The 20,686-nt window shown below is 36.5% G+C and overlaps 1 protein-coding gene across 6 annotated transcripts in view; it reads left to right on the top strand.

Annotated features, from left to right (window-relative positions):
* The window catches only part of TMEM117 (transmembrane protein 117), a 497,242-nt gene that overhangs the window by 235,818 nt on the left and 240,738 nt on the right, over nucleotides 1-20,686 (top strand). For 5 of the 6 annotated variants that reach the window (XM_086713605.1, XM_086713606.1, XM_086713608.1 and 2 more), the window contains one exon: nucleotides 14,880-14,979. The exons of the other annotated variant lie outside the window; for it this stretch is intronic. In XM_086713605.1, the coding sequence (XP_086569731.1) occupies nucleotides 14,880-14,979 (100 nt within the window). The remainder of the gene's footprint in view (nucleotides 1-14,879; nucleotides 14,980-20,686) is intronic. 6 annotated transcript variants of the gene reach the window in all.

Raw genomic sequence — 20,686 nt, 5'->3', positions numbered from 1 at the left:
GCTCTGGGCTGATGGCTCAGAGCCTGGAGCCTGTTTCCGATTCTGTGTCTCCCTCTCTCTCTGCCCCTCGCCCGTTCATGCTCTGTCTCTTTCTGTCCCAAAAATAAATAAACGTTGAAAAAAAAATTAAAAAAAAAAAGTTTAAGCATGGTTTTAGTTGTATCTCACAATATTTCCATTAGTATCCAGTTTAAAATATTTTCTCTCTCCAACTGAGATTTCTGTTTTCACTTACACGTGATTTTTGGACATGTGTTTCTTGGTTTTCAAAGATCTGGGGATTGTCAAGTTATTTTTGTATTATTGCTTTATAATGTAGTTACATTATATTGACTTATAATGTAGTTACATTATGGTCAAAGAATATGCTCTATTTGATTAAGGCATTTAACAATATTTTGAGACTTGCTTTGTGGAATTAAAAGTATGTGTATTCTGTAGTTGTGGTGTTAGTCATTCTATGTATTTCCATTAGAAAGAGTTGGCTAATTCATTCAAATCCTCTATGTTTTCTATTGTGGTTTTTCTTGGATTGTTTCATTGGTTACTGAGAGAAACATGTTGATATCTCCTATTTCCTGTGTGAACGAACTTGTCTATTTTTCCTACCTCTCTGTCAGTAAATTCTATATTGTGAGGGCACATTATACCTTCCTGATGAGCTGAACCTTTTTTATTAGTAAGATTCCCTCTCAATCTATAATAGTATAATTTGCCTTTAAAATTGGATTTAGTCATAGTTATTCCAAATTTCTTTTTGTATTTTTGTATTTTGTATTTTCTTTTGTATTTTTGTTTTCATGCTATCTTTTTCAACTTAATTTTTTTGTATTTTACTTCCTTTTTAAAAAATGTTTATTTATTTTGAGAGAGAGAGAGAGCAGGGGGAGGGGCAGAGAGAGAGAAGAGAGAGAATCCCAAGCAGACAGCATGGAGCCAGATGTGGAGCTCAATCTCAGGAACCCATGAAATCATGACCTGAGCTGAAATCAAGAGGCAGACATTTAACCGACTAAGCCACCCAGGCACCCCTTTACTCTTTAACTTTAAACCTTTAAGTTGCTTTAGGTTTAGATATATATATATTTTTTTTTCACAGATAGCATATAATTGAATTTTAACTTTGCAGGTATGAAAAATATCTTTATTCTGTCCTCATATTTTTCTTCTGCTTTCTGCATTGTCTATTTTCTCTGGGTGCCTCATTTTTGTTTAGTTTTGATCTTTTTTTTTTTCTTCTTAACGATTCTTCTCAACTATATGGTAATGTCTCAAATCTGTTTTATTTTTAAAAGCGGGCAGTTAAAAGGTGATTAGAAAGTCTCTGTGCACAGACAAGCTTATGACAGGACATTCTTGACACAGTAGGCAGTGGCTAATGGGCTTTTGGATATTTCACTGGGAGACCTCAATCGTTAATAAGCTTTTTGAGGAGGGCAGGGCTGGTCTTTGAGATGTCCTCCACCCAGACGAACAGCATTGTGGGTAATAGAACTCACAGATACTTATGTTATATTATATTATATTATATTATATTATATTATATTATATTATATTCAAACTTGTATTTTTACAGCTCCTATTTTAGCTAAAGTGTCTAACTCTTTGCTTGAATTTCTCCAGATAGCTCATGTCCATCCTCACAAGGTGGGGTAAAAGTCATTTCTTGGTTTTATTGGCTGAGGGAGAGTGCCTGGTAGTCGAACTACTCATCGTTCAGGATTTCCAACTTCTCTTTTCAGTTCTATCCTTCCCCTGTCTCACCTTCAGAAATGCTGAGCCTCCTGTTCTTGAATATTGTTGAGGTTCAGAGGCAGAATTTAGCTTCCTTTTTAATACACATCCCAGAAGGATTTAATCCTACAGAATAAGTTCCTTAATCTTCTTCCCAAAATTTTATTAAAATTTCTCGTTTTCTGTCATCTCTTCTACTCTGCAGATTTATTCTTTTATTCTTATAAATCTGGGAGAGGAAACACCTATCTTCTCACTCCACCAAGTTTACTTGTGACCCTGCCTCTGGAGTGCTGTTACATAAGGCACCGAAAGAAGCTCCTGGAAAATAAGAGTTGAAGCAAGGACATCTGTGTCAAGGACAATGGGCAGGTGTTGACATGGGAGGAATTGTGGATAAAACACAGTATCTTTTATTCCTGGCTCCATCTGAATCCAAAGGCATGAAGCTATTATATATAAGCCAGTAAAAGCTGAAAGAGGCCATAATCTCTGTGGGTATTTGAAGTGGTCAGGAATCAGCATGGTTGATATTGGCATCTGGTGGCACAGGTGTAGTGTGGTAATGTGAGTATATTGGTGATTGAGCTCAGAATTGGTGAAAGGAACACAGGTTACAATAATAGAATTTGCAAGGATATCTTCCTTGTCATTGGCACACACCAGTATTTTGGGTCCTTGGCTCCCACACTGACAACATGAGTAGCTGTAGCAGAGACTTCAGTGGGCGTTAGTGGAAGAAAGGATATGTTTGGAACCATCTTTGACAGTATTAGCTAGAAACTAGCACCGTGGAAGCTGAAAGTCCTAACTTCAACAGCACAAATAAAACTTTTTGAAAACTCAGTGAATTATTTGGGAGGAACTTGATGGGCTTGAAATGCTCACAAGGTGGGTGGAAATTTGGCTTTATTTCCTTTTTTATTTCATACCATTGGCTGGAGTGATATAGCTTGTGAATCACACATTGCAAAGCAAAGCATGAAATTCTTTATTGTTAAATCAAATGAAGCTATATAATTAGTAAAATTGCGGAACAAACTTATGGAGCAATAAGAATCATGTCATTTCTAATTTGAAGGGCATTAAGCATTGTCAGGCTAGAGAGATGCCGGGGGGCGTGGCTCTTACACAGAGCGTCTAAGTGCAGAGATGGCTGTGGGTGAAAGGTGTGTGCTCTCTTTTGCATCCTCATAGAATCGCACACCTGGCAATCTGCTACCCCAAGTCACTCATATCATTGGCAAACTCAATTCCAGAGCCCCCCTCCCAAACTCCTGTGAAACTCTCTCCAGCTCTCTATTCTACACTAAGTGATGTCTGCTTCATCTGATCTTTTTGTTACCTTCTCTTGACACTTTGTAGCAAGCCTATAAAAATCTTTGATATGTCAGAAGGGCAGCCTCCACTCTCTCTAAGCTGCACTTTATCTGTCTTTGTTTTGTCTTTTGTCAACACTTTTTATTTCAAAATCAGGTTCCTTTTAGACCAGCAAGCTAAGATATGTAACCTTTTTATCTAGCTTTTTATCTATTAAACACACAGATACTCCATTTATTGTCGCTTGTTTGACACTCTCTTAGTATGCCCCATATCTCATAAAAAGGAGACACATTCTAACACACTGGTTTTATCTAGAGCAGGCATGCCTAGTTTTTAACTGGGGAGGGGAGGGCTGTTCAGAACTTTAGCACACTTGTGAATTCTGTGCATGTGAATAGTACATTAAGATTTAAACAGAAGTCCCCCTATTGTCTTAGGCAATGGGGTAAAGAGTGGGCACAATGCATTTATCCTTGTTCTTATTAGGAGTCATTTGAAAATGAACATCAGTTTATCAACCACACTGGTGACTCTTCTCTTTCAGCCAGTTTAATGGCATCCCTTTCTAAAAGGATTTATAAGATTGTCATATTGTTACAATCGAACTAAATATTCAAAAGCACAGTGTTAGGCTCTAACGTTTTTTTCTTGGCAAATGGTTGCAAGTCTTTTCATTGCAATGAGTGGAAGGTCTGTCATGCTAGCTTAGGAACAAAGATGGGAGGCAGTGATTATTAGAAATTCAGAGGGTGTCTCATGGAATCTAAAGTACAGGAAGTAGGTCTCCAGAAGACCATGGAATTAGACCGTCTCCTGTGTTCTTCTGTCTATTGTCTTTCCTCATTTGCAGGACTCAGCCTGCTGCCTGTATTCTTGGTCTCTTTCAATCCCCCTTCTCTCTTGCTACAGACTCCAGTTACACAGTGCACAGAGCAGAATGTGGACACCAATAATCATGCCATTTTTTTTTTTCATCTGACCTCATGAATAAAGATTTCTTTCTTCTTATTTACCCTTAGGACCCTGATTGGGGAAGGGTAGTTGTAGGACAGAAGAAATTATTAGGCAAGAAGTATTGGAAGATAATGTAGGAAGTGACCACTTAGCTCTGGGTTGCTATTTCCTTTCCCTTGGAAAAATGTGAGTTTCTAAGTATCAGGCCCATGGTCTAGCATATAGTGAGGCATCAGTAATTATTTGTTTAATGAGTAAATGAAAAGAAATAAGGTAGATGCTTATCTCACATAAATTCACATGCTGTGAGAAGGGTTCTTGGTTGAGAAAATGGCCCCCTCCCCCTTCCCATAATTGGAGTCTAAAATATCTTCAACAAGAATAGGGCATAAATGATTGGGAAATAGTGTTGGGTAGTCGAGGGAAGAGGATGAGAGGTGATTGAACTCATAGCCAAAAGAAAATGGAGGAGGAGGAGAAGGAGGAGAAGGGAGGGTGGGGAAGGAGAGGAGAGGGAAAAGAATAATTATCATACTATCACAAAGCAATTATGCTATGAATTTGAAAATTTTGTGGGCAGGAGAAAGACAGTCTCATTTTTCATGTTTCTTTATTTTATTATATACAGTGGAAAAATTATAGTTTCTGCCAAAAGTTAATTATTGTATTTATGTCTCGGTGTTTCCATTCCATTATTTCTTATCTATTTTGACCTTTTAACAGCCTGAACACTTACCTTCACTGAAAAACACCCATTAAAATTGAACTTGCTTTTTGTTCTACTTTGAGCAGCATCAGAATCTTAGCAGAATTTATAAGTTATTTTATGCCTCTCTAATTAGTTTGGAAGGAAGCATCATTATGTAGGATAAATTAATTAATGCCACTCTGGTTCCGCCTGCAATTCACTTTACAATTCAGATATGTTTTATCTGAATAGTTATAAACACACTGAAATGTTATTTAACATTAAAACATGATCAAGTTAAATATGAAATTAATTTTAAGTAATTTGTGGCTCTCTGGATTCCTTTGGGGATTTACTGGGGCTCTCTTAGCAAAAAGTTCAGGACTTAAAGTTTTCATTCTTTCTATTGTTTTTCCAGTGACTTTAGAAAAGATACATGAAGTGTCTTGGCTGTTTAATTCATTAGAAGTAGAAGATAGACCCATTTGGGGCATCCAATTAGGTTGCCCACTTCTGGAATGTTTGTGAAGGGGAGGGAAAAAGTGACCTAAGACAGAAACTTGGGGTATAACCACAACAATTCTGTAACCTTAAAATTAGTTTTGAGACTATTATTTTATAACCTTGTAAACTCCTAAATTTTGACTTCAAAGAACAAATGACATGTAGTTCGGCAGTATCCATTTGAAGGTGAGTGGAATAAATTTGCTTTCTTTTTCCACATGAATAATAGAAATGTATTTTACTATATAGCTCTTGTATGATTTGTGCCAGCAAATCAGTGCACAACGTTTCATTTTGATACCTGGTCTCATTTAAAAGGATTCTTTTATTTATTTACCTATCATTTTTTGCCATATATCTGTTTACTTTTATCGAGCTATAATTGATATACAACACTATATTAGTTTTAGGTGTACAAAATAATGATTTGATTTTTATATATATTGTGAAATGATCACCACAATAAGCTTTGTTAACATCTGTCACCATACATAGTTACAGGTTTTTTTCTTGGTGATGAGAATTTTTAAGATCTACACTCCTAGCAACTTTCAAATATCCAGTGCAATGTCATTAACTATAGTTACCATACTGTAAAATATATCCCTGTGGCTTTATGATTATTATTTTTAAAAATTTTAATTTTAGTATACTTAACGTACAGTGTTGCTTCAGGTATATAATACAGTGATTTGAGAATTCTATATGTTTCTCAGTGCTTACCATGATAAGTGTACTTTTTTTTTTCATATTTTTATTTAAATTCTAGTTAGTTAACATATAGTGTGTAATACTGGTTTCGGAAGTAGAATTTAGTGATTTATCACTTACATATAACACCCTGTGCTGAACACAAGTGCCCTCCTTAATACCTATCACCCATTTAGCCTGTGTCCTGCCACCCCACCTCCAGCAACCCTCAATTTATTCTCTATAGTTAAGAGTCTCTTATTGTTTGCTTCCCTTTTTTTCCCTTTCTCATATGTTCATCTGTTTTGTTTCTTAAATTCCACATATGAGTGAATCATATGGTATTTGTCTTTCTCTGGCGGACTTGTTTCACTTAGCATAATACACTCTAGCTCCATCCCTGTCATTGTAAATGGCAAGACTTATTTCTCTCTGATGGCCGAGTGACATTCTGTTGTATAAATATACCACCTCTTATTTATCTATTCAGTAGTTGATGGACCTTTGGGCTCTTTCCATAATATGATTATTGTTGATAATACTACCATAAGCATCGGGGTGCATGTGCCCCTTTGCAGTACTTTTGTTTCCTTTGGGTAAATACCTAGTGGTGAAATTGCTGGGTCATAGGGTAGCTCTATTTTTAACTTTTTGAGGAACCTCCATACTGTTTTCCACAGTGGCTATATCAGTTTGTATTTCCACCAACAGTGCAAGAGGGTTCCCCTTTCTCCACATCCTCCCCGATATCTGTTGTTTCCTGTGGTGTTAATGTTACCATTCTGATAGGTGTAAGGTAGTATCTTGTTGTGGTTTTGATTTGTATTTTCCTGATGATGAATGTTGTTGAGCATCTTTTCATATGTCTGTTAGCCATCTGGATGTCTTCTCTGGAAAAATGTCTATTTATGTTTTCTGCCCATTTCTTAACTGGATTATTTGTTTTTTGGGTGCTGAGTTTGATAAGTTCTTTATAGATTTTGCATACCAACCCTTTATCAGATATGTCATTTGAAAATATCTTCTTCCATTCTGTAGGCTGCCTTTTAGTTTTGCTGATTGTTTCCTTCTCTGTGCAGAAGATTTTTATCTTGATAAAGTCCCAATAATTTATTTTTTATTTGATTCCTTTGCCTCCAGAGACATATCTAGTAAGAAGTTGCTGTAGCCAAGTCGCCACAGAGGTTGCTGCCTGTATTTTGCTCCAGGATTTTGATAGTTTCCTGTCTCACATTTAGGTCTTTCATGTATTTTGAATTTATTTTTTGTGTATGGTGTAAGAAAGCGGTTGAGTTTCATTCTGCTTCATGTCACCGTCCAGTTTCTCAACACCATTTGTTGAAGAGACTTTTTCCCATTGGATATTCTTTCCTTCTTTGTCAAACATGAGTTGACCATATAGCTGTGGGTCCATTTCTGGGTTTTCTATTCTGTTCCATTGATCTATATATCTGTTTCTGTGCCAGTACAGTACATACAGTCTTGATTATTATAGCTTTGTAATACAGCTTGAAGTCTGGAATTGTGATGCTTCCAGCTTTGTTTTCCTTTTTCAGGATTATTTTGGCTATTTGGGGTCTTTTGTGGTTCCATATAAACTAGGATTGTTTGTTTGAGCTCTGTGAAAAATGCTGGTGGAATTTTGATAGGGTTTGCATTAAATGTGTAGATTGCTATGGGTGAACATTTTAACAACATTTGTTCTTCCAATTCACGAGCATGGAATGTTTTTCCATTTCTTTGTGTCTTCTTCAATTTATTTCATAAGTGTTCTATAGTTTTCAAAGTACAAATCTTTTGCCTTTTGGTTAGGGTTATTCTTAGGTATCTAATGACTTTTGGTCAACTGTAAATGAGATTAATTCCTTGATTTCTCTTTCTGCTGCTTCATTTTTGGTGCACAGAAATGCAACAGATTTCTGTGCATTGATTTTATATCCTGTGACTTTCCTGAATATGGGTAAGTGTATTCTTAGTCCCCTTCAACTATTTTGTGTCTCCTCAGTACCTGCTTCCCTACTGGTAACCATCAGTTTGTTCTCTGTATTTATTTATTTATTAAAATTTTGTTTAATGTTTATTTATTTTTGAGAGAGAGAAGGGGGGGAGGGAGGGAGGAAGGGAGAGAGATAGTGTGAGTGGGGGAGGGGCAGAGAGAGAGGGAGACAGAATCTGAAGCAGGCTCCAGGCTCTGAGCTGTTAGCACAGAGCTCGACATAGGGCTCAAACCTACAAACCATGAGATCGTGACCTGAGCCAAAGTCAGACACTTAACCAACTGAACCACCCAGGTGTCCCTGTTCTCTATATTTAAAAGTCTGGTTTTTGGTTTCTCTTTTTTTCTTTTTTCATTTATTTTTTAAATTCTACATATAAGTGAAATCATATGGTATTTGTCTTTCTCTGATTTATTTCACTTGGCATTATACTCTCTAGATCCATCAATGTTACAAATGGCAAGATCTCATTCTTTTTTATGGCTGAGTAATATTCCACATCCTCTTTATCCATTCATCTATTGATAGACACTTGGGCTGCTTTCATAATTTGGCTACTGTAAATAATGTTGCAGTAAACATAGGAGTACATATATTTTTTGAATTAGTGGTTTCATATTCTTTGGATAAATACCCAGTAGTGGAATTACTAGATCATATGGTAGTTCTATTTTTAATTTAAAAAGATTCTTTTAAATAATAAGATTCTGTAGCTATCATGCAGAGATTTTATTATATTTTATTTTTTTCTTTATTACCCAACTAAATTACATTCAAATTAAATAATTTACAACATGTAATTGCAGAAAGTCAAAGATGTGTTCTTCATTTTGATTTGATTATATTTTTACTTCTAACTTGTTATTCTAGGAGGGAAATATAAATGATACAATGATATTCTGTTCTTTGTTAAAATATCATAATTATGTGGCCTACTCATCTTTGATGTTTCTTTTTAGTTTATCTATTATTGCAGATTCTTTTTTTAATCTTTTATCTGTTTATCCTCTTCCTAGTTTGACTCTGGTGTTAGATGATCTAAGTAATTTTACATTAATCAATGGACCACTTAGTTCATTTAAATATTTATTACACCCTAAATCATAGTATAAACTGGGCAAAAAAATTCACCTGCTTGGGCAAATTAAACATGTTCTTTGATGAGCTAAGTCTTGTGGAAAAGAGTGACAGTGTGAGAAAATCAATAAAATACTTTAGGAGAATTATTTAAGAGAAATATATTCCAAGTGTTATGTTTAATACCAGGGAAGGGACAGCTTTCAGGGGTAATGGTGGGGGACCTAAGTGGCTAGGCTGAGTTAGTAATCTCAGACCAGAAGAAAGGGGATGGCATTCCAGACAAAGAGAGCATTGCACACAAAGATACTAAGGTGCATTATAGAATAGTGGGGTTTTTGGTGAGGTTGATTTTATGGTGAGGTGGAGGGCATAATAAAAGGAGATTGTGAGATGAAAGGAGAGGAGTCCAAATGAAAGGAAAGCTTGGCAGAGAGTGGACGGTCTTCTTATCCATGCTTTACTCTTTGACAGTGGGAACCACTATATTATTTTAGAAAGTGGGAGCCAGTAGGCTAGAGGTCTGCTATGTTTTACACTCCTATTATGAAATTGTTGTATTAGAAGCTTTACCTTCCTATTTCAGAAATGAAATAATCTTAATCCTCAAGAAACCCCTGTGAGGAATAGTTATTTTTTATCCCAACTCTACAGGTAAGGGGTTGAGTTGATCATTAGTCCCAGATTATAGAGTGGGAGGTGGTTTGCAAACCTAGGACTTTCTTGTTCTAAGATACCTTCTCCTGTGGTATTATGCATTACTTCCCTAGAAGTCATTGTAGTGGTAATAGTGAGTCTAATATAAGAGGAAGACAGTCACAGGGAAGAAGGAAGCTATTGCTTTAATTCAGATTAGAGGGGCTTATGAACAGGATTGAGACATTGGTAGGTAGTAGTGATGACAGAAAAAGAGCATAGATTTGTGAGCCTTTCAGAAGTAACCTTAGTGATTAATCAAATGTTAGGAGTAAAAGAGGGGAGGAATTGCTGACATACTAAGGTTTCTGTATCTAATACAGATGAATTTCACTGAATGGGCTGAAACAAAGCAAGGGATGAAAGGAATAGTTCATGTATGGTGAATGTATTCACATTCAGGGTTGAGTTTGTTCAATGAAAACTCCATCTGTAGTCTTTTTATATACGTCTTCCTTATAAAAATTAGAGGGGATCTATGGCTGAAGTTGGGAAATTTGAGGTGGTATTTTATCTGTAAGAACTCTTAGGCCTAGAGGCACATTTAATCATTCCAGGCTACTCCTAACAATTATCTGTAGGATTTTGACTTTCCAATGGATCTTGCTTTGTAGGTTTATACCCTAGTTCCTGCCTGAGAGGTTTATACACATGTACTGAGCTCCATCAAAGCCTTTCAATAAGCAAGAACTAGGAATTTTAAGCAAAAATGCTAAAATGTGGTTATTTGGATAATAGACTGGATTGAAGACTGTTAATCATTTCATTACAAACACAAAAGGATTGACAGAAGGTTAAATCGTAATAACTCTAGGTTTAACTCCCGGTGCTTTATAGTGACAAATTTTCTCCCCAACGTTGTAAGAATACTTAGAATTTTCACTTTAGTTTCATTATGTTTAATGCAGGACTGTACTCATGTAACTCAACTCCTTATCTATGATTTACTTGTGTATGAAGCCCCCAATCTTGTTTATGTTGCCCAAACATGGCTGGGAGAGACAGCTGTGACATTATGAATCCAGCTGGCCACAGATGGATCTTCAGTGAAGCATGAATCCATATTGGTTTGGTGATCTATGTTTACTGCCTCCTGTTAAACTTTCAGAAACTCAACTCCTAAATCACCTGGCATTGACTATATTCATGTACATATAAGTAATAGACTGAAGTGAACTGGAACTTTTGTTGCTAGTGATCAAGACTCTCCCCTATAAGATCAATTTACTAGATTATAGTTTTATTGACTATTTAGAGCCTGATTCGTTTATGCCCATTTAGTACATAGTTTTCACTAGGTACAATAGTCTTGATAGCTTTTCAGGCTATTATGATAATTATGAACATTTCTAAGGTCCTGTATATTGCTGTTAACACCCACCTGTTACGGATTTGACAGTTAGGCTTGAGATCTCAAGAAAAAATAAAAACTGAAGTTATAGCCTGTAAAGAAATTCATTTAGAATTTTTAAAGAAATGATATTTTAAAGATATTATTGATATTTACCTGGAAGGCTGGTAAACCGCAAGATTTTCTAGATCTATGCACAGTGGAAATAATTAGCTAAAGTATAAAACAAAACAAACAAAAGATGTAGGAATAGTTGAAACAATTAGCTACAACTCCAAGCGAAACTAAAAATGTTAATGGTGCCTCCTAGCAAATAGAATTTTATTCTGAATCACTCCCTAAAACATTAGGTATGAAGCTTCACAGCTTCACTTTATTAGAGTTCAATGTGATATTCAAACTGGCTAACATTGCTTATATAAACATAAGCACACTCTGTCCTTTGCAACCAGTACAGGAAATATTACTGTTATAGGGTATGCAGATCAATGAACTAGTAGTTGCAAATTTTTATGTCAGGCAGCAAATTTGTAATTCTTCTGTATATTTCTCTAAAGCAGCAAAAGCCAGAATACCTACTACCTACTACCTTTTATATAGCCTCTATGTATGTATGTATGTGTATATATATATATATATATATATATATATATATATATAGTAGTTATTTCATAAGTTGTGCTATCTCATCTTCATTGTTACCATAGTATTCAGTACTCACCACATGCCCACAGTTCAAATATCGCTTTACTGCTGTTTCTAGGGTTTCACATACATAGATCTACCCATGCCATGCAGAAACATGAATAACTTGATTCACTTCATTAATTCATACACTAAACAGATGTTCACTGATCACTTATTATATGCAGGCAGTGCTCTAAGTGCTGGGGAATGAAGGTGAAAAGAATAGCCAAAATAACTCCCTGTTGTTATCAAGTCTTAGACATGGCTTTTCTCTTGATTTTTGGTGGTATGGCCCTGTTTCTTGATATCTTAGTAATATTTCAATGTCTGATGGATGTTCTATATAAAAACACGTAGAGGATCTAGATGATATTTTATTCTTCTAGAAAATGTTCACTCTTTCCTCTGTTGGATGGGTAGAATAGAAGCTCATCACCTTAATCCAGTCATGAAATGGAGTGGGGAAGGACTGATTCAGTTTTATCAAGGACCCATCCATCTCTGGTTTTCTCTAGCCTTCCATTGCTCTGTGTGTTCTCTTGGTCCTTTCCTTCTGGCAGGATCTGAAGTACAATAGTCTCCTTAACGTGGTAAAATTGCCAAAGCTCTGCTGTGCTTCTCACAGACTTTCTGCTTCGTCTCTTAGCCTCCCCCCGAACATAATTCATAATTTGACAAATGTCTTGAAAGTAAAGCCAGCTGTGTATCATACTTCCTTCTGGACCCCTTCAAGATGAGGATCATGGCTCCTTAAGTTTCTAATGTTGTCTCTCTAACTCACTGAGACTGCCAATATTTTATTTAGATTTTTTGTAGTTCTTGGCTGGATCATTGATCTCTTGCAAGCTTATCTATCTCATCCCTAATTTTACTTATTTATTTATTTTTTAAGTGTTTATTTTTGAGAGAGAGAGAGAGAGAGAGAGAGAGAGAGAGAGAGAGAGAGAGACTGACTGACTCTGCCAGAAGGGGCAGGGCAGAGAGACAGGGAGACAGAGATTCTGAAGCAGGCTATGATGCAGAGCCCAATAAGAGGCTCAAACTCATGAACTGTGAGATCATGACCTGAGTTGAAGTTGGACACTTAACCGATTGAGCCACCCAGGTGCCCTCATTTCATCCCTATTTTTAGATACTGAAATAAGAGATTGTCTTCTCTTATACATACCTATATTACCACAAAGGGTGTACCCCAAAATTTCCATCCTAGTTCAATGGATTCTAGAACTCACTGGCAAAGTAACAGATAGGGATGTGGCATTCAACACATCCTTTGAAATGTCACTGAAAGAGCTGGACAGTTATCAGAGCTAATACTCTAAAGTACACTGAGTTCACTGCCCAAGAACTGTTCAGTAATAGTGATACTGAGGGGAGTAAGACCAAGGTGTCCAAGTTAACTTGGGGGCTTTCATGCATAGGCTGTTTAGTTTGGTGAACTTGGTGGGAATCCAAGACTCATCGTCACTCTGGGGGGCTGCAGCCTCTGCATGCTGCTCTTGACTTCTGTTATGAATTATCCTCAAAGGATATAAGTCTTGATCTTCATGTCTTCTAAAATACTGGGGAACAGAATAGATATTCTTTGTGTTTTTTATATCTCACTAACCCTTATAGGAAGAAGATACAGCATAGTGGTTAAGTGCCTGCATTTGGGAGACAATCATTTAGATTCAAACCTTGTCTATTTACTAGATGCTTGACCTTGAGAAAGTTGCAAAAACTCTTTGAAGCCTCAATTCCATATGTGTGAAACAGGAATCATAATACATTTCATTGCGCTGACTTGGAAGGTATTGGAGACACTGTATTTAAAGTGCAAATAGTGATCTCTGGAATATTGTAAGCAAGCAGTTTATGATAGCTATGATTTCTTTGGCCATTATGGAAATCCATGGAATAGAGACCCAGAATTTTGAGGTGAGATCTTAAGATTTTTATAAAGATCTTCTAAGGTTGGTGAATGAAGCATGTGGGAAAAAGTTGTTTCAAGAGTTCATAAGTTTATTTTTGTTAAGTAAAACCATTTAAATATTTATTTATATTATGGATAAAAAAACTATCTGAAATAACTCCAGAAAAAAAAAACTAAATTGGAGATGATTTACCTCTCAATGACTTCAAAAATGTATTTCTTTATAGTTTCACTAAATAACAAACATATCATTTTCTACTGTATCTTATTTTAAAGTTCATTTAAGAAGAATCAAGGTTAACTAATACTCTTATGTTTAAGAAAAGGAACAAAATTTAATGTAAAAAAAATCTGAGCGAAAAAACCTTAGACTTAAAAAGAGAGAGAGAGAGAGAGGGAAATTTGATTCCTAATTACCATTCATCAGTTATGTGGTATTGATTGGGTGAGTTAAGTGATCTCCCTGTGTCCCAGTTTTCCTGGAGAAATTGTACCATAGGAAAATAATACTTAGATTTTCTTGAAATCAAATAAGAAGAAAGAAATGAAATTACATGCAGTAAGTATAGTCTTGTTACTTGCATTTAATGATCAGTCATGCCTTTGACTCTCTTTGGGCTGTAAAGAACATGAATTAGTGTTATAGGAAGTGGACAAGAAATTGTGACACAAAAAGAGGTGAAATAAAATCTTCTGGTTATTGTTATTTATTTAAGTAATAATTTAAACCACATATATTTGAATCAAATTTTACGTTACTTCATTGCATTAAAATTTTTCTCAAATGCACCTTTTTTTGACTATTGTTCAGGTATGATATTCTATGTAAAGCCTAGTCCCAGTATGTCTTCAATAGTTCTGATTTGACAGAACTGAAAGAAAAGTGAGCTTTTCTCTTCCCTTTCAAGTTACTCTAACTCAGGAATTGTTTCCCCTCTCTTCATACCTGAGTGAGCATGAAATGATGCCTTTGCTGAGTACCTCTGTTTGATTTTCCAAAAGCTGTTGTCAGTCTTACAGCTTGAAAATGAAATGCACGTGGTAATTGGTATAGCCACAGCCAGCCTTCAAATCTAATTGGAACTGACCCAGACACCCCCAGAGCTCTTCTGAGCCTTTCAGATCTGTAAGCATATGTGATGAGACAAAAGCGGGAGATCTTGTTGAAAGGGAGGGAAGTCCCTTTGCGTGTTGCTGAACCAGAATTCTTTGACGATGTAGCTCTCTCAGTCTGGACAATGTCTTGTGTGTTTGTTTCCACAGAGCATATATCATTACAGACTATATGGGCATCCGAAATGAAAGTTTCATGAAATTAGCTGCAGTAGGGACCTGGATGGGGGACTTTGTCACAGCTTGGATGGTAAGAAATTTTAACTTCACCCATTTCAAACATTAACTGGAAGACATGTTCATAATGTTGGATAAACACCACTTTTGATGGATTTAGAGCAAGAGTTACTTCTCTTTTGAGTGAAACAAATTCATGAATACAGAAAATTTAGATATTATATGTAGTATTTGTTTACTTCAGGGGGAAAATTAATGCAACTATAATATTAATGATGGCTGTCCACCAGGAAATATTTATTTATAACATACATACATATCTATCTATATGTATGGGCATACAAACATATACACATTCATAAAATTAATAGAATTTTTTTTTATTTCCTATTGCACATGTCAAATTGTGTCTGTCAAAAAAGGATTTTTTTTTTTTTTTTTGACATGTGCAGTTTTCATGTGAATGTTGTCTGGCCTGTCTCAGAAGAAGTATTCTTAATGACTATTTTTATTTAAAATTTTCTTCATAGCACATATTTATAATTGTATTAATATTATTTTACTTTCATTTAATGTTTTTATATGAGTATAGTTGACACCTAATTTACATTAGTTTCAGTTGTACAATGTACTGACTCAACATCTCTGTATGTTATGCTATGCTCATCACAAGGGTAGCTAGGGCTTTTAAAATAGTTTTCTACATTTGTTTTCTTCATTGAACATACTAACTTAATGGTGCATTATTCATATTTTTTATTATAAGCCTGCAACAAATAGACAAACCATATTTCATGCTGAGTTCCTCTGTCAAGAGAGTAACTTCTGTCTTTTTTTTTTTTTTGCTTTTTGTTTTCATTAAATTTTTTTTCAAGTGTAATTTACGTATGGTATTATATTAGTTTCAGGTGTCTGATATAATGATTCTACAATTTTTACATTTCTCAGTGCTCAGCAAGATAAATGTATACTATTGGGGCACCCGGGTGGCTTTGTTGATTAAGTGTCTGATTTTGGCTCAGGTCATGATCTCATGGTTGGTGAGTTCGAGCCCCACGTCGGGTTGTGTGCTGACAGTTCAGAAGCTGGGGCTTGCTTCGGATTCTGTATCTCCCTCTCCCTCTGTCCCTCCCCTCCCCTGCTTGCTTGCTCTCTCTCTCTGTCTCTCAAAAATATATATTAAACAAATGCTTAAATAAAAAAGATAAATGTACTCTTAATCTCCCTTGTCTATTTCACCCATTCCCCACCCACCTCCCCTCTAGGAATCACCAGTTTGTTCTCTGTATTTAAGAATCTGGGTGGTTTTTGTTTTTTTTTTTTTTTTTTTTTTTTGCCTCTTTTGTTTGTTTATTTGTTTTGTTTCAAGTTTTTATTTAAATTCCAATTATTTAACATATAGTGAGTGTAATATTAGGTTAAGGAGTAGAATTTAGTGATTCATCACTTATATGTAACACCCAGTGCTCATCACAACAAGGACCCTCCATAAATACCCATCAATGATTTATCCCATCCCCCTGCCCACTCTCCCTCCGGCAACCCTCAGTTTGTTCTCTGTATTTAAGAGTCTGGTTGTTTGTTTGTCTCTTTTTATTTGTTTGTTTTGTTTCTTAAATTCCACATATGAGTGAAATCAGGTGATATTTCTCTTTCTCTGTCTTATTTTGCTTAGTATTATGCCCTCTAGGTCCATCCATGTTTTTGCAAATCACAAGATTTCATTCTTTTTTTATGGCTGAGTAATAGTCCATTGTGTGTGTGTGTGTGTGTGTGTGTGTGTAGGTGTGTGTAGGTGTGTGTGTATTACATCTTCTTCACTCCCAAAAACAAAAACACTAGTTGGAAAAGACATATGCACCTCTTTGTTTATTGCAGCATTATTGACAATAGCCAAGATATGGAAGTAACCCAAGTGTCCATTGATAAATGAATAACTCTGTTTTTAACCATTGGATTAATTAAATATAGTATGTAGCTCAAAGGCTCTAGGTCCTATAAGTTTATAAGAGAACCTCAGAGTACAAAGAGCATAACTCTCATAAAAATGGAACGTATTAACCTTTGTTGATGCCTTTCAAAATAATTAGCTTTATTCTTCCATTCACTTGAAAATGAGAGGACCAACCAAAGGAAAGGATGCCCTGCCATGTCACATGTAGGGACATGCCCCTACAAAAGTGTTCCAAAGGTTGTCACAACAGTTACTGCCCTTTCTATGGATAGCTTTGTGTCTTACCTAGAGCAGGTGTTTTCAGGAGACAGGAAGCAGTTACATCTTAACTGCTACTACTGTGATCATCTTGCAAGAGTACTAAGTAACTACCAAAAGGTTTGTATAGCCTAGTTTTTGAGCCTCCTATCACTGTGTTCAATTTTAGAATGTTAACAGAACAGGTTACCAAATGTATCCCGTTCCATTAACTTTAAGATCTAGATTTGAAAAGTGATCTATTTTATTTGTAGTCACTAGATGTGACAGTTAGAACAAATCAGACATCAGGTGCCTGGCTGGCTCAGTTGGTAGAGATGTGACTCTTGATCTCAGAGTTTTGAGTTCAAGCCCCATGTTGGGCATAGAGTTTACTTAAAAAAAATACAGAAAACTAAGAGAGAGAGAGAGAGAGAGAGAGAGAGAATGAATATAAGCCAGACATAAAGACCAGGCTGCCTCATGTCAAAAGTTTCTATTTCCATTGGGAAAAACATTTAGAAGGGAAACTAAATAGAAAATAGTTTGCCGTTTAAAAGGGAACCTATTTAGAAAGAAAACTTTAAACATGTAACTTTCTTGAAATAGGAGCTAATGCCTTTTGAAAAATATCTGCATTAACTGTGGATTGTGATTTTTTTTTACTCCATTTTGATGGTGAGTCTGCTTAATAAAATGGAAAAGAGAAATCAGAAATTTGGATTCTCTGACCTTGCCACATATAGTTTGATCTTCCACAAATAATATACAATCCTCTGAGCCTGCTTGTACATTTCTCTAAAGGGGTTAGTAGTTGCTGCCCGTGCTACAAGTTTCTATGAAGATTAAGTGTGTGGTCCTGTAATAGGACTTAAAATGCTGCAGTATGAGGTGGACATGAATGCTTTATTGTAGACATTCATGCTTTTCCCAGCTTATCCCAGGCCCGGGGGCCAGAATGTCTACAGTTCCCTTCCAGCCTCCAGTGCCAGGACACACTAAGGCACATGACTTCCTGATTTCCACGTAACACTGCCCCTGAGCAAAGTCAGGGGAGAAGCACAGACCAACAAGCCCTGTGACCTCAGTCTGTAGTTTTCAGGAGAATTGAAGGGGGAGAGAGAGAAGGAGAGAGAAAGAATCCCAAGCACGCTTTCCCCCATCAGTGTGGAGCCCAATGTGGGGTTCGAACCTACAAACTGTGAGATCATGACCTGAGCCAAAATCAAGAGTCAGACGCTTAACTGATCAGGCCACCCAGGCACCCCCAGAAATCATTTTGTTTCCCATGATGACATCAGTATCTGTTTGTGGCCCAATTCTACCGAATCCCTCCCCAGACTTTCCCTCAAGATAGTGTTTCCTAGGCCATATGTAGCTCTGTCTCAATTTACTTCATTTTTTAAATTAGGATCTTTTTCTTTTGTTTTTCTTTTTTAAATTAAAATTTTTTTAAATGTTTATTTTTGAGGAAGAGACAGACAGAGAGAGTGAATGGGGGAGGGACAAAGAGAGACGGAGACACAGAATCTAAAGCAGGCTCTAGGCTCTGAGCTGTCAGCACAGAGCCCATCGTGGGGTCTGTGAGATCATGACCTGAGCCAAAGTCAGAAGCTTAAGCAACTAAGCCACCCAGGATCCCCAGGATCTTTTTCTTTTGAATCATAAGGTGGGGGGGGGGGCAATTTCTAGGGCAGCCCTGAGAGGCAAACACATGGTGCAGCTTTGACCAAAGACCTTTACCTTTTGTGGTTGGATTTCTACTGTGCACTTCTCTGCCCTTCTCTTGTGGCCTAGCAGAGTGCAAATAATTCCACAGTTTAGCTGTGGTCTTTCTCTTCCTCTAAGGTCTGGCTCATGTTCCTAGTTTACTAAATTTACTACTGTAATACCTTCTATTTTTACTAGCTAATCTGGTAACTTTTTACCTTTTTCAATACCATAGATTATTATTCTGATCAATACTTCCAATACCACAGAAGTAGGACTGGATTGAGAATCCAGAAAAATGTGTTTTAGGTTTAACCCAGCAATGTGATATTAAGTCACTTAACCTTCTGGGACCTCACATGTTTTCCTTTCCGTAAACTGAGAAAGAATCCAAAGTCCTTTGTTGCTTATGTTATATGAAATATTGACCTTTCCCAGTTAGACACAGGGATACAAATGGCAAAAGAAACAGCGCTCTCCTGATTTGAAAGTACAGTCACACAGGGAGGATTCCCAGAGCACCTCATTTCTATTCCCATTTTTATTCACCGACTAGGTGGTAAGTTTCCATATAAATATTTATATGTCTACATATGTGTGCATTGATAACATTTTAAAAAATAATAGTTTTCCTCATGAGAGGAGTCTAAGGAGGTTTGACCTTCATTTGTCTATAGAATTCTCATCATGAAGTGAATATCAATGATGAAGGTGACTGTCATGGAAAAGTAAGTGACTATTTACATTTCCAATAAAAGTGTGCCTTTTAATGTATTTCTGAAACGGAGAATTTTTCTTTTGTGGAAATAATTCAAAACTTCCTCATGGTTTTAAAAGGCACACCAGAACTGATGAGATCCCCAGGCAAGGCTGATGTCAACCAACCTGACAAATCTCTCTGACCCTCACACTGCCGAGCATCAAGCTCTACTAGGTTCAGCTTCCTGGCAATCCTGACTTTTCCCAGCTCTGTGGGATGCCTCATGCAGAGGACAAAATAATATATTAAGTCAGGGTTAACGTCACCATTTGTTTGGTCAGATAGATTTTTAAAAAATTCATGTAAAAGAAATACATAAATGACAGCCCTGAGCTGGCCCTTTGTGTTGATACGAGCAGAGAAGAGCTCTGTCATGAAGACACGCATGAAATAAAAGCACCGGGTGTCTCATGCGACACCATTGCCACGTATCCACAAATTTGCCCACCCTCTGCCATTGAGCGAGGGGCAGGGGCTGTCGTCCCATCCCACTGTACATATCTGCAGTTTTACTATTCCCTCCTGCAGAAGACAAAGATCACAGGCTCTGCTCAGGTCTAAGGTGGCAGAGGATTCTGAGGACATCAAGATGGCATTTTCTTCTGCCCTTCATTTAATAGCAGAAGAAAAAATCACTTCCTGTCTATCTGTACCTAACCATCTCCTTTCTGCAGCCCTTGCCTCTTCCTGCTCTAGTGGCTTTTCTATTACAGCAGTCAATGGTAAATGGCTTATGACAGCGATAGGGACATCAGAGTCCAGGTTTGAGGTTCATGTTTGCGGGAGGGGGCCAGGGAGGGTACAAATGGTAAAGTTGAGCCATGACCTAAAGAAGACAATTCACATAGTGAGGACTGAAGTCAAGAAGCATTTTTCATCATAAAACCATATATGGTATGTATCACGTCTTACTACTCATGGAACCTTGCTTGGTCTTGGCATATTTTTCCCAGGATTGTCTGTGGACTTCTGTGTGTATATGTGTTACTACTAGCAAAGCTTCCCCTGTAAAGAGACGTCATACATACAAAAAACAATGTAGTTGTTTGCCCATTGGCTTTACCTTTATTTCACATTTGTATAGCGACTGTTTGTGTGATTTTAACAGACTTTTTTTTT

The sequence above is a fragment of the Puma concolor genome, chromosome B4 (genome assembly GCF_028749965.1).
Source record: "Puma concolor isolate L17-30 chromosome B4, mPumCon1.1.hap2, whole genome shotgun sequence".
Lineage (NCBI taxonomy): Eukaryota > Metazoa > Chordata > Mammalia > Carnivora > Felidae > Puma > Puma concolor.
This window is presented reverse-complemented; position numbering and strand designations above follow the sequence as displayed.